General features: G+C 48.4%; 1 protein-coding gene across 9 annotated transcripts in view; it reads left to right on the forward strand.

The window, feature by feature from the left end:
• Positions 1 to 11791: 11791 nt before the first annotated feature.
• The window catches only part of PTPRT (protein tyrosine phosphatase receptor type T), a 446868-nt gene continuing 445130 nt past the window's right edge, over positions 11792 to 13529 (forward strand). For all 9 annotated transcript variants that reach the window (XM_032198172.1, XM_032198173.1, XM_032198174.1 and 6 more), the window contains exon 1: positions 11792 to 11884. In XM_032198172.1, coding sequence (XP_032054063.1) covers positions 11815 to 11884 — 70 coding nt within the window. In that variant the 5' untranslated portion in view covers positions 11792 to 11814. The remainder of the gene's footprint in view (positions 11885 to 13529) is intronic.

Consider the following 13529-nt stretch of genomic DNA (forward strand, 5'->3'; position numbering starts at 1 on the left):
CAAAGCCATAAACAGCCTGTCATGGAAGGGGAAAGTTAAATACTTTTAACTAGACTGAGATCCTGCGAGGGGGGGTGCCATGTAGGTGGAGGTATTGGACAATATCACCTGCTTTTTCTTCATTTTGTCCTTTCCCTAGTGGGGGTCTGTTAAGTGCGTGAAAAAGAAGGAATCCCTTTCTGCTGGGCAGGGCAGCCAGAGCTTGGTGAAACACCTACCTGGAAAGGCACTCGCTTGTATGGGTATTACACTTAGTTAGCAAAATGTTCCTATCAGAGACTTCTCTGATTATATAGATTGTGGAAGTTGTGCTTTCACAACTTCACTTGTCATGGTATTGCTTTTACTGAAGACTTAACAGGCTTATTTCTGGCTCCAACAGAAAGCAATTACTACAGCTACCAAAATATTGAGTGCTGAGCTGGAACATTCAACTTCACAATTCCTGGGCTGATTTTTTTTTGATGGCATAGCAGAAATTGGTGGCATTACATCAATATGAATTTGTTCCTTGGAGGGTGGACTTTAGGCTTTTTTTTTGTTGTTGTTTAAGGCTCAATGCATGTTGGAGTCTGGTGATGGTGGGTTTTGGGGGACCTTGGGTCTGGTACAATTGAGCTCTGTGGTTTTTTTTTTTTTTTTTTTTTTTTTTTTTTTTTTTATGTATAATGGCTTGCTCGGAAAGTTGAGTTGTAGATTTGATCCTCAAGTCAAAGGTAAGAAGAAATCCTGGTCAAGGATAGTGTTTCTTACTTAAGCATCCAATCTGAATTCAGTCTTGTATTTGCTGAAATCAATGACAGTGCTCCTCTTTAGGTTCCTGGGTGTGCAACTCTTAGTGGTTTCAACTGCACCATTGTCTACAGTTACAGGGATAGAAACAGTGCAACAAACACTGGATGAATGCTCAAGTTTTTTCTGCAAATGTCAACTTGTAAAAATGCTTGTGAAGAGCTCTTGCTTCTCAGTTACATGACTCTTGTTTCATGAGTCTCATGAAATGATTTTTCTTTCATAAGACTTAGAATATGCATGCCTGAAAAGTGGCTGTTTTAATGGAATGCTGCTCTGTGTTAGTCGTACCCCAGTTTGGGCACTCCAGCTTGTTACGCAGCGTGACTGTCAGCTGCAGGCAGGATTGCCCTGGATGATCTGTGTGGGTTGAAGCTAACCAACAGCACAAGAAGAAACCCCAAGTATGAAATCACTGCAACAAGCTGCCTTCAGAAAGTGGTGAGATTGCTGCATGCATCTGGCCTGTGAAATGACTCAGATGCGCAGAAAGCCCATCTGTGTTTGTGGCTGCTGTAAACAAATAATTGAAACACTTCTCTATGTTGGGTGCTTACTGCAAGCTGGACTTCTGGAAAAGGAACCGTGATTGTTGCTTTCATTCCTTGGTTTTTGTTTGACTACTGTGGCCCGTAAGGATACTGATGGCATTGTAATAGCACTAATGATTATCATTTTTAATCCTAGTTCCGCTGTGTACCTTTTCTGTGTGCAGGAAGAACTTGACCTCTGTCTGTTTGACATCTGTAAAATAGAGATAACAATGCTGCTCTGTTTAGCAGGGTTATTAGAAAGGTAGGTGCTTGAGTGCGTGTAAAAGGATGCTGGCTGAAAAAGCAGCTTAAAAAAACACCCTGTAGGTATGCCTAAACGTCATGTATACAACCAGAGGAATTTGTGTGCTTAATCTGAGTGGGAGTACAATAGGCATACAGCCTGGTAGCAGGAGGGCTGAGAATGAGGTTAGATGCTTTTATAGGGAACTCAATAAAGCTCTTTTCTGTTAGGTGATAAGGCTGATGCTTTCTGGTTACGGAGATCCTTCCATGCTCCTGGTAGGAGACTGATTCTTCACGCGTCCGAGTGTGTGGCCACTTAGTGACTTCCCAGGCTGAAATGTTTTCTGCCATTAAAAGCTTAGAGCTTTTGTTCTCTTATTCTTTGAGACCCTGTGCAAGTGAACTGGAAGTATCACTAGTAGCTTTGAGTGATTCAAGTGAAATTCCTGCTGCTAATTACATGAGCTTTTTGCTAAAGGTAGTAAATAGAAATCATTCATGTGTCCTTAGAGGCCTCAGAATCATTCAGTATTCATGGTAAATATATTAGGGAGCTTCATAAGAGAGTCATTTTAAAACAAAGCCTGGTCAGCTGTTTAATAATTTACTGATAGCGATAGCAAGGAGAATATCTAATAACTAGCAAGACTGTCTTTCAAGTAGAAAATTAGCATTAGAGGAGTTTTTTCTAAAGAATCATAATTAGTATTAGGGAAACATTTGGTTATTGTGTCAGTTCTTGATTGCTTTACAAGCACTTACTAAGGCAAAGACACTTGATTACTTAGGAAGCTGAAAAGCTAAATTCATTCACGTGTTTATCTGAAATGGGCAGCTCTTTTTAATAGTTCTATTAAGTCCAGCCTCAAAATATAAGTGTCTTTTTCTACTGGGCTGGGTACAATGCCTGATGCCAGTCTGTATTCACTGGTCTGTTGTTCGGAATGATGCTCCTTGACTTCAGCTGCCTGTATATAGCTATATTTCGGTTTATTTTTAAAAGCTGTAATTAGAATAGGTATAGGACTTCAGTGGGAGATACAGGCTCATAACAAGCCAAGGCCCCTTTGTTCTGCCCTCGCTGTAGGACATCCTCTAATGTTGGTGACTGGGGGAGCCCAGGTTATGGCCTGCAGAGGAACAGGAAGACAAACCAGGAGTCTGGCCAGTCCTCATAAGCAATACCTTGTGAAAACAGGTGCTCAAGGATTTTTTCAAGTTTTTTGACACCACTTTCTACATGCTTCTCTGCTTTCCTGACTGAACGTGCAATAGATACGACCCTTTAGTCACAATTCATCAGTATATTTTGGGGATTAGCACTGAGCATGCTGTGCAGAAGGAAAGGTTTACACCCTCTGTGAGTACTCAGCTTTGGTTTGTGTGGGTTCAGGTCCCTCAGCTACAGCCTATATGAAATAATCAGTCTATGATTAACTGTGGGCTAACACTCATCAAGTGGAACACAACTCTTTAGTTTTAGAATAACTTCTCTCTTTCAGCAGTGCTCTAGGTCTTCTCATAGAGAGCTCTGTATATTGATCACTTTTGTGGTGCATCCATGTAGTCCAGGCAGCGACAGGTACTGCTTTTATATCTGCAGAATGGAAGTGGAAAGCGGAAAACCCGAGAAGGGTTCACATTCATGAAGTGCTCAGAGTTGGCTGCTTCTCTGCCCTGTTCTGGCAAACGTTGCTTTTATAAACTTGGTGAGTTGGAGTTGCTAGGAGTTCACCAACCTTTGTTCTTCACCAATTAAATGGACTTTAATGATATTTTTTTAGCTGAATTGGGAATTTGTGCAAAATGCTGTGGGGAACCTGGATATAGAATCTGAATATACCTTGGGGAATCAGTGGGACTTTGTGATTTCTTGGAGGGAAAGACAGTACAGGAGCTGGCTGTGATTCATCAGTTCAGTTCAGTTTTGATGTGTTGGGGGGGGGGGGGATAACTTCCAGGTAATGCTAGCTAGAGTCAAATCTGCTGTAGTCATTGGTTCTCTTACCTTGATTTTTAGGGTTAGAAGGAAAGATAAGGATAAAAGAAACAGCTGAAGTAGTGTTAGTGTTAGGGTAACTGGAAAACACATGTAGATGTTGAATATAAATTTAATAATCACAGCTTATCAACCGATTTGCTGCTGGGAGTTACAGTAAGTCGAGTTCTTATAATCATCCTTCATGTTCCTGCTTGAGCCTTTCTTCCTCAATAAGCTTTGGCCATGATATCACACGATATTCTTCCTAATCGGTAACTTGGCTCAGGAGGAGGAGCTGTTTGGCTTTATTGGTGCAGCAGTGTGTGACACAGGGCTGTTAGCATCAATGCTCGGTGAATGGGGACAGAAGTGTTGGCAGCCCTGTCATCCTCTGCAGACCCCATGTTAATTACTGATCGCTCACTGGGGTTGCTCCTGATGGGCCTGTTACCCTTAGCATTTTATCCACGGGGTTTCTGTGCCAGAGAAGCCCCTATTTCCAGGACAGATGTGACAAAGTACACGTGGTGCCATGGCTTGGTTTAACCCAGCCCCTGTTCCTATGCCTGACTTGATGTTCTCTGAAGCTTCCAGCTCAAGGTGCTGCTGGTGGAGGAAGGCTGAGACCCTTTCCTGGCATTAATCCATTTGTCCTACAACCACGGCTGTCCCCTGGAGGCAGTCCAGTTCTCACCCAGGGCAGCAAGGCTCTTGATTGTTGCTTGTGTTGGACTGAGCCCTGTAAGAGTTAGCTGTGGTGACAGCACCTGGTGTGTGAGGGCCGTTATCTGTAATACATTCACCTGAGGTAAGTAAAATAAAGGGGGAGGGAGAGTGCAGGAGGAAATGCATTGGAGGGTGAGGGGATTTAAGGTAAAGAAATGTACCAAAGAAGTGAGAAATGATCCATGTTAGCACAGAGATGGAAAAAAGCTGGTACAAATTCTAGAAAGCTCTTTGGGTTTTTTGTTCCAGTTAGCTGAGGTACCTCAGCTGGCTTATTTTTTCCCTATAAATGGGGTATTTACTGTTTCCAGGAGTGCAGTGTCTGAGCATGGCTTATTCTCTCACCTTTTCCTAAGCAGAACCCCCTTTTGGTATAGAGATGAACTAATGGCATGTCTAGATGCAAGGCTGAAGCACAAGGGTTAGGAAAAGTTTCTCTTTCAAAGAAAAAGGTCCATGGCAAAGGGTAGAAACCTGTACTGGGTAGGGGAAAATGGTTTGATCCAGAGGTGCTCGTGTGATCACCCCAGTTCTGTTATTTACCTGTTATGGCAGTAAGGGAGGTTGGTCGTCATATTTGGGGGAAGAAAGCTCCCGAATTTAAGTGATCTTGAAGTATCTTGACCGCAAACTTTTAGAAATGCTGGTTAACAGAGCTCGTGCTGCTGAGTGCTCCAGAAACCCCTGGAGTGGTCTTAACTGGAATGCAACCGCTTGGCTTCCCTTCCTTACAGCTGACCAACTTGGTATCTATTTCTGGAGATGAGCAACACATTTGTGCCCTACCTGGAGGAGCTGTTCCTGTACCCTGTGATTTAACGAAAAGGCACCTGCTTCCCCATCTGCTGGCAGCATCCTCTGGAAAATTATGTAGAATAAATGTAATCATGTGCTGATGATCCCTGTGCAATCCAGATCCCTATTTCAGTGTTAATATAAGAAAACTTGGCATCAAATGTAACTTTCATGGAGGATTTTAATGGGGGAAAAAGGAGCAGTGTTAAAGACTGGTGCTCAGAAGGCATCACAGCATGTGCATGTGATGAAATCCCGGTAGAGCATGAGCTGTACCTGTGCAGTGCTTCTGAAAACTGCTAAAAATAACAATTGCTGGAAAAATATTTTAAGCAGAAAAATATGCTCAAGGTACTACTGAGTCAGAAGATGGCAGTAATGACACCAACATCCCTCATCTTTGTTCTTTACCATGGAAGCACTGTTAGTAGTGCTAGAATAATGGACTTACTAAAATACTGAAAATTTGCTACTCTGGGAAGTGTTGGTTTAAAAAAAAAAGTTAGGTAAGCAAATCTCTCCCTGCCCACTGTGTTCCCTCAGTGTCAGCCTTGTCCTCTGGGCTTGCTTTCAGCAAACACAGTGGCTTCCTGCAAGTGCTGCAGCATCTATGCTGGGTGCTTGGTGCTGAATCCCCCCGTGCCTGGCTGTGCATCGGTCCCCGAGCTGCGTTGCTGATGGGGGCTGCCTTTTGGCTGCCTCTGACTTCTCTGTCCCTGTTACCAGGACCTGCACATGATGAGCTTTCTCCACTGAGCGCGTTCAGGTGTTTTCCAGAGGGAATATTGCCTCTCCCTGCACAGGGTCTCATCCTCCAGCATCAGCAGGCAGGGCAGAGACCCAGGTGCTGTCTTTTCTGCTGTTCAGCCCTCCAAAAACAGCACACTGGGAAGCTGCAGACACCAAACCAATTACTGTACGTTACAGCTGTCTTTGCACTTTCATTATCTATAAATTTTTGAGCTGGAGTCTCAAACAGGTGTTTCATTTGCAAAGACACTTAGCAGAGGACACCAACACTGAAGCTCCTGGTCTCCCTGTATAATGCAGGAAGGGTCCAAGTTCAAAATCCCCAGCTAATGGGGAAGAGCTGTTGGGCTGTTTGACATTTTCAGTGCTGCTGCTTTGCTGTACCTTTCTGCTTGCTTGTCTTCCTGCATTATTTAATATATTGCTTTTCCATGATACGGCCATTGTCAAGATAAACTGCTACGTCCGGGCTGCTTTGGCATTTCCTGGAAAGTGTCATTGTGTTAGTGTAAAGGTGAACTTGTATTTGTGAATAATTGATGGTGGGCAGTTCAGGTTTTTTTTTCCTCTTCAGAAAGGAAGAAACTTAATGAGGATGAGGCATAAGAGATCAATGCCCATGTGTCTGACATCGATTAATGATTTCATCATGTAACCAGATTAAAAAAGACAGCTGGGGTCTGTATTTATGCACACAGTTATCCACAAACGTGCTGATGCATCGTCTGTTCTTCCTTCCCACCAAGTGAACACCTGAAGGATACAGGCAGCTGGCAGGGGTCTCCTCCCCAGTAATAGCTGAGGTTAGCCTGCTGTTAGCTCCTCTGTGATGTGGGGTGGGCTGCCTGCATGGGCACATGTGTATTTGTAACACAGGGTTGGAGACAATGCTGGAGACAGTTTTTAATAATAAATTTAAATTGGAAGGACAGAGGGGTTAATGTTGGAAGTGACACACCTTGTGCTGTTCTCCTGGCTTCCTTCATTCAGTGCCCTTCCATGCACCTGTGACAGCCAAAACTTAGCAGAGCATGCTGCAGACCCAGATTTATGCGGTATGATAGAAGGAAATGGAAACTTCAAGTTGCACCTTGAGCTCTAGAGGAGCTTCACCTGCTGCTCTCATCCGTGATTCTGGCTGCCTGATAAGAGATGGTGTAACAGGTAGTTCTGTACAGAGAGCTGCACGTGGGGGGGTGTTAGTAAATTTGTATGTGTAATACTTGCCCTAGGGGAGGAAAAGAAGTTTTCCAAATTGGATTAGGCTGTGTACCAAACATTGCATCTGCCTTATCGAGGCAGAGGAGGATTTTTGTTCTCTGGTGGGGAAGTGATGTGGGTGTGGAACAAAGCTCCTCGGGTATCTCTAGGACTCTGCCTGTGCCCAGGTACTGCAGTTGCAGGCATGTTTTTGTGTCCAGCGCATCACCAAAGAAGTACATTGAACTGCAAAAAGATGTTTTCCTATCCTTAAAAGCAGCGCAGGTTTCAGAGTACTCCTTGTATTTTAGGAGCTGTGTTGTCTATGGGGGGCAGCAGCAGCCTGGCCACTGCCTGAGCCGGCTTTCTGCTGGAGGCAGGAGGGATGCTGCAGGGGACACGTTTCTGTTTTTAATCTGGTAGCACACTAGGATACTTAAAGGCTAATTTGTCTGTTAAATATTTCAAAAACGTATATTGATTCAAGTCCATGAGAAGATTTTTTGACTTTTTTTTTCTTGGGGGTTAAATGCATTTAATGTCAAAATGTGGCAGTGCTTCCAGTTGTTCAGCACTTTGTTTTCCGGGGGCAAGCTGTATCATTTGCAGGTGAGTAAAGCTAAGGATTACATTTTCTTATCTGACACAGTAAGGGAACAGTTTTGTGGAGTCAAGAAGCCCCAAGCGACAGGCTCAAGAAAACTTTAGAACTTATGTTAATGTTTTCTTTTTTAAGCCTCTTGAGACCTTGCTTCAATTGCTAGTAACAGCAAAATAAGTGATGCTAACATACACCCAGGATGGAATTAGAGCTCCTCTTTGCTATTTTTACGAGGTAATGTCATATAGGACACTATCTCAGCAAGATTTAGGGAGACCATTTTGTAAGCTTTTCTTTGCGATAGCTGCAAAGGCCACTGCTTGTATATGTACGTATATCATCATGTATGTTAGTTGTTGCCTCGTGCCAGTTTTGGAGCACGGCTTGTCCCTGGTTTGTTTCATTTGTTGAACCACTGCTGTAGCTGAGTGAACCCCGAAGCTTCAAACAGGGCTGTGCACTACTTAGTGTGCCTTTTAAAGGGATGCATTCCTGGTCTGCAGCATATTTTCTCATTGCTGATCTGCAGTAATGCAACTTCTTTATTTTATGTCTGGATTTCATCCCTCTAGTATACATCCAGCCCTCAAAGACGCCGTCACTGCCTCGAAGCCCATTACAGTCCTCTTGCGTTACTGATGGCTGTTGCCTGTCATTGGTACACTGTATTGGAAGACAGCCAGTGTTGTTAATCTAAAAATTAAACCTTAACGAGACTCTTAGAGGATCCCTAATGTTAACCATACAACCCTGAGGCTGCTTGCAGCCCTGTGTCTTGCTGCTTTTCTGTCAGGGCAGTTCCTTGCTGTGTTTTTCTGGGGTAAAGCTGGTTTTTCTCTGTGCTGTTCCATCGGATGCTTTGGTAAAATCTTGATAAACATGACCTGATCACACCTGTATTTATGAAATTGCCTGTTTAATTTGGGGGGTGGGGTGTTGGTTTGCTTAATTTCCATTCGATCCTTGTATTTTAACCTATTTTGTTGAGCTCAACTTTATTCCTTCGTAACACTTTCTGCCAAGGCCCTTGGATGCTGCTGAAGGCGCGTGGCTCCAGTACTGGCCGCATCCCTTCCCCTCGCTCAGTATGGGCACCGCGTCTGCTCTTCTGCAATTAGGCTGGTACTGGCTCAGCATCGTAATGAACAGGAATCAAACTGAAATATTCATACCGGGCTTTGGCTCTTTTGTGCTAATATCTGCGTAACTTCAGTTAATCCTGACTCGTCTGCAATCAGCCTGCGTCTTCTCTTGTTCTTGGTTTTTCTTTCACCCAAGAAGGTGGATTTGTGTTCAGACACGCCTTTTATAAGGTGTTTAACTCAGCCTAAAGTCTTTCTTTGCACTTTTTGATGTTTAAGACATGGCTGTCCCTCCCAAACAGTCCTTTCTCCAGAGCCTTGTAGGCTGTTCATTTCTAACCTTTCTGGTTACTAATTGTAGAGGGGAGGATGCAATCTTCCAGTGCCTTTACGTTGCTGGGGTGCACGCTTTTCTGAGGTTAACACCTCTACACCTCTCCTTGGAAGAAGTTTAAAGCTTCTCTGCTTTCTATTCCGTAAGCTCCTTGGACACCAGTACATGAAGCTGTTCTGAACACATTGCAGGCTCACTTGTGCTGTTCCTTGAATTTATGTGGAGACAAGTGGGAATCACTTGATTTAGGGTTGCTTTCTGCAAGTTGCCCACTGATCCTGTTTTTGTCAACTCTTGACATCACCTCCATGGCTCATGCCTCTGTTCTTAGCACTTTCAGAGCCTCTTCTGGAGTTCCTGTTCACCCCTGCTTGACTGCCTGCATCCTTTCTATGACTTAACTTAGAAAAAATTTCCATCTCCTTGTCCCTCTGCTCTCTGCTCTGCTTTCCCTTGATCTGCAGTTGTATACTTGTTTATGGGATTGTCCCGTTTACTCAGCAGAAGATAGCGGCACACCATAATTTCTGAAGTGATGCTGACACCTACAGAGAGGACTGCACTTCAGTGAGGGAGGGCTTTTTTGGACTGGTCGGGTTTGGTTATGAGCAGGGTGCTCAGACCTTTCAAACCCCTGTCTCAGTGGGGTGCTTGATGCTAGTGAAACGTAGCTCTGTGTCTTTATACTCCTTTGCTACTGTGAAATAACTGGTACCTGCGCTCCTCGTGCCCCATTTGGTCTGTGTGGAGGTGCAGTGAGCCTGCCTGTGAGCAAGGAGTGAGAGGCCCTCACCCTGCAGCAATGTGAGGGCAGCTCTGTGGCCACAGCAGTGGGCTGGGGAGCTCCTCTCTTCCCTCTTGCTGAGAGGGTGAATGAACAGCTCACTGCAGAACAAGTGTGCCCATTGGAAGAGGAAAATCTTTGTGAATTCATCTCTCTGTAGCTCTTCTTGCTGACTCCCTGAAAGGAAGGTTGCCCCAATGGAAGCAGTGCCTTGCACTTTGGCAAGAAACAAATTGTGGGATGCAGGTGCCAGCCCTGGCTTTGCTCTGGGCTCAAAGTTACCTGCGCTGGTGGCTGCTGCTTCCCTCCCCTGGGGAGCAGGTGGGGCATTGGCAGCTCTGGAGGGCTCCGTTTGGTGGGGTTTGGCTGGCAGGGAGCTGCTCTCACCTGGTCTGACCAGGGCTGCGATGTGAAATGCTTTAACAGGGACTTCAGGATGCCAGCCTTGACATCTTGCAGTGCCAAAACCTCCCCACCTGAACAACGCTGTGGTGGTTTTGGAGCCTTCCCTACCTGTTAGGGGTGAGCTGGTTAGAGGGGCAGCTTTGCCTGCAGGTGTCCTCCCTCCGCTGTTGCAGGGTGCTGTGGCCCTGCTGCTCAGCCCGCAGGGCCCAGGAGCGGGCTGCAGAGCCCTGCCCCAGCCACCTTCCTGGGGCAGGGACCTGGCCTGGACCCGGCAGCACCTCGGGGTGCTCCTGCAGAGAGCCCAAAGAGCTCAGAGGAGCTCTCCCAGCCCACGAGGAGCCTGTGTGCTGGGTCCTGCTGGCAGGCACAGCTCCGTGAGCAGGGAGCTGGGGGTGCTGGTTGTGGGATGCTTGCTGCAGGCTGCCCAGGGTGGCAGGGGGAGAGGATGGGGAGGAAAGAGCCAGAGGAGGCACAGGGAGAGGGGAGATAAAACTGCCCCGGGAGCAGCATTAAATTTAATGAGGAAGCAGTGTTCTATTAAACCTCAAGTAGTCGGGGGAAAAAAGCCTACCTAGCAGCGCTGGAATTTCTTTGGGAAGTTGAGTTACTGTCGGAAATAATCTCCTGTTGTGCTGATGATTAAAGAGGCGCTTTATCCCGGGCGAGGTGGCCATCGCTCTCCTCTCGCCGTGCAAATCCGAGCTCAGGTGGCTGATCGCTATTGATGTGTCCTGATTTTTGTGCTTACCAGGCAGGTTTTTTTTTGGTGAAGAAGTTGCCCGTGGAAAGCAATTCTTAGCGTTTTGCTCCAGATTGTGTCTCTGCCTGTGTACAAAGCCTCCGAGCGCGGCGGTACATGGCGTGACTTGGGATTTAGCCGTTAACTCTCCTGAAAGTGAATAATGACGAAAATTACTATTTTCAGCCCTGAATGCCGAGTGAGCTGGTGCTGACAAGGGCCCCCCTGCGACCTGCAGCTTTTTGGGGCTCGGCTTTAGCCGGGGGTGGTTGTGCCCCCAGCCGTGGTGGATGCGGTCCCCACCGGACCCCTTCAGATTTGGGGACAGAGGCAGGACCCCACAGCTCGGTGTTGCGGGGCTGTGCTTTGGCCGCTGCCCAGGGCAGGGGTTTGTGCACGCAGCTGGGCTTGGGTTAAAAAAAAATAGGGAAAAAAAGGGGGAAAAATAGGGATAAGGGGAGTGGAAGGGAAAGGAAAAAATAGGAAGAAAGAGGGAAAATAGGGAGAAAAATCGGAAAAAAGGCGGAAAAAGCCCGCACCCCCCGGCGGAGGGAGGCTTTTAACCCGGCGGGGAGGGGCCGGGGGGGGGCTCCGGGTGCCTGCCCGCTGCCCCCAGCGCTCGGGGCCGGCTCTGCGGCGGCTCGGGGGGAGCCCCCCCCGCCCGTCCCCGACCCCCCCGCCCCCTGCCCGCCTCCCGGCCGCTCCCCGCCTCCCTCCCGCCGCCACTCCGGCGGCTCCTCCGAGCAGCGCCGCGGCTCCGGCTGCCGGGGCCGCCGGTGCGGGGGATGCGGGGCGGGCGGCGGCGGCTCGGCGGCCCCGGGGGGGGCAGGTGAAGCACGCGGAAGGATGCCCGGCGTCGCCGCCATCCTCCTCCTGCTGCAGCTCCTGCCCAAGGCGGAGGGACAGGGCTTCGCAGGTGAGGCGCCCGGGGTCCTCTTCCCCCCCCCCCACTCCCATTTCCCTAATTCCCGCAGGGGGAGCTCGCCCTGAGCCGCCCCCCCAGCCTGCAGGGTGCTCGGGCTGGCCCTGGGCAGCCTCGGGGCGAGCCCCCCAGCTCCGTGCTGGGAGCTGCGCGGGGTCGCGGCGGTGTCCGGGGGGGCGGCAGCTCGGGAAGTTGTGGCTGTGTGTCCGGGTGGCCGTCTGGCTGTCTGGGGGCAGCATCACCCCCGCGCCCGGTCCCCCCAGCGCTTCCAGTCCGTTTTTACGGGAGCTTGGCGAAGGGGTGCAGCCTCGGGAGCAGCCGCTGCCTTCCTCCTCCTCTTCCTCTCCTCATCGTCGGGTCTCGGACTTCGCCTCTCCCCCGGTTCCCCGACGGCTCCTGCCCTGCCTCCCGCAGCCCCGGCAACTTTCTGCGGGAGCCGCTCGGGCTGGCCCCGGCCCGGCCCCGGGCTGGAGGAGCGGGGTCCCCCCCCGGTCCTGCGGGCACACCTCGCGGTGCTGGGAGGCGCCAGGGGCGAGGTTTGTTCCCCCCCGTGCCATTTCGTGGGGAAAAGCAGCGATCCGCCTGGTTTGGGGCTTCCCTCGGTTCTTGTAATACGGATTTCTCTCCCTGGTTTTTCGTTCTGTTCGAAACTAGTTGTCGGAGGTGCAGGACGCGACTTGCTGTATTTAGCTTTCTAAGTTTTGGTCAAAACCTTTTCTGCCTGTATACGTGATGGAAATCAGCCCTGCCCGTGCCACGTTGCTTGGTAGCGAGCAGTCTCCGTGCTCGAGGCTCCTTTCCCTGCCTGCAGCACGCCGGAGCCCGCTTCGTCTCAAGCAGCGATGGATCGTGGTTAGGACTCGGGGAGCCCCGAGGACTTCGTCTCGCTGCTTTGGAACAGAGCTGGAGCGCAGGGCAGCAGGTGCTGAGCACGCAGCCAGCTCTGTGCATGCCTTCAAATATCTCCAGTGTGGTCTGGCCGAAAAAGTTTGGTGTTGGGGGGCCAGCAGGCACAGGAGCCCCCAGCTGAGCGGAGGGGCTGCTGGCATCAGTCAGCACGGGTTGGGAAACCACAGCCCTGCGTGTGCTGCTGGGCAGCTGCACGGGTCCCCTGATTTATTAGGGAGGCTGGGGAGTCTAACCTAGTTAAATAGCTTCTTCACTGAGTAAGCAATACGTGGAGCTATTCTTCTTCCTTTTCCAACTGCATTTTTGTCTTCCCGACACTTGCCATATCAGTTCAGATTAGATCCTTGGCTTTTGATAAATCACTTAGCCAGATGCTTGGGAAAAAGGCTGATCTGTGAAAATGGTAAACTTTTTAAGGGGCAGAAATGATTTGAGGGAAACTAATACAATATGAGCTAAACACATGTGAAATTAAACACCTGGCAAATCCCTGTTTTCAGAAGGCTGTTAAACGTTCTCCATCGCCAGTTCCGCAGCAATAGTGACCGTGAGATTTCCTAATCGTGAACATCACCTTCTGCCTCCTATTTCAGTGCACGTTTTTTACCATTCAGAACAAGGGCAGCTTATTTCAGTCTTTCGGAGCTGCTCATGTGAATGAAACTAAATGAAACTTCTCTCCGGCTGTGAGTCTGCCCTGAAGTGTAGCAGCCCCTATTCTGTCCATAGA

The sequence above is a fragment of the Aythya fuligula genome, chromosome 16, assembly GCF_009819795.1.
Source record: "Aythya fuligula isolate bAytFul2 chromosome 16, bAytFul2.pri, whole genome shotgun sequence".
NCBI lineage: Eukaryota > Metazoa > Chordata > Aves > Anseriformes > Anatidae > Aythya > Aythya fuligula.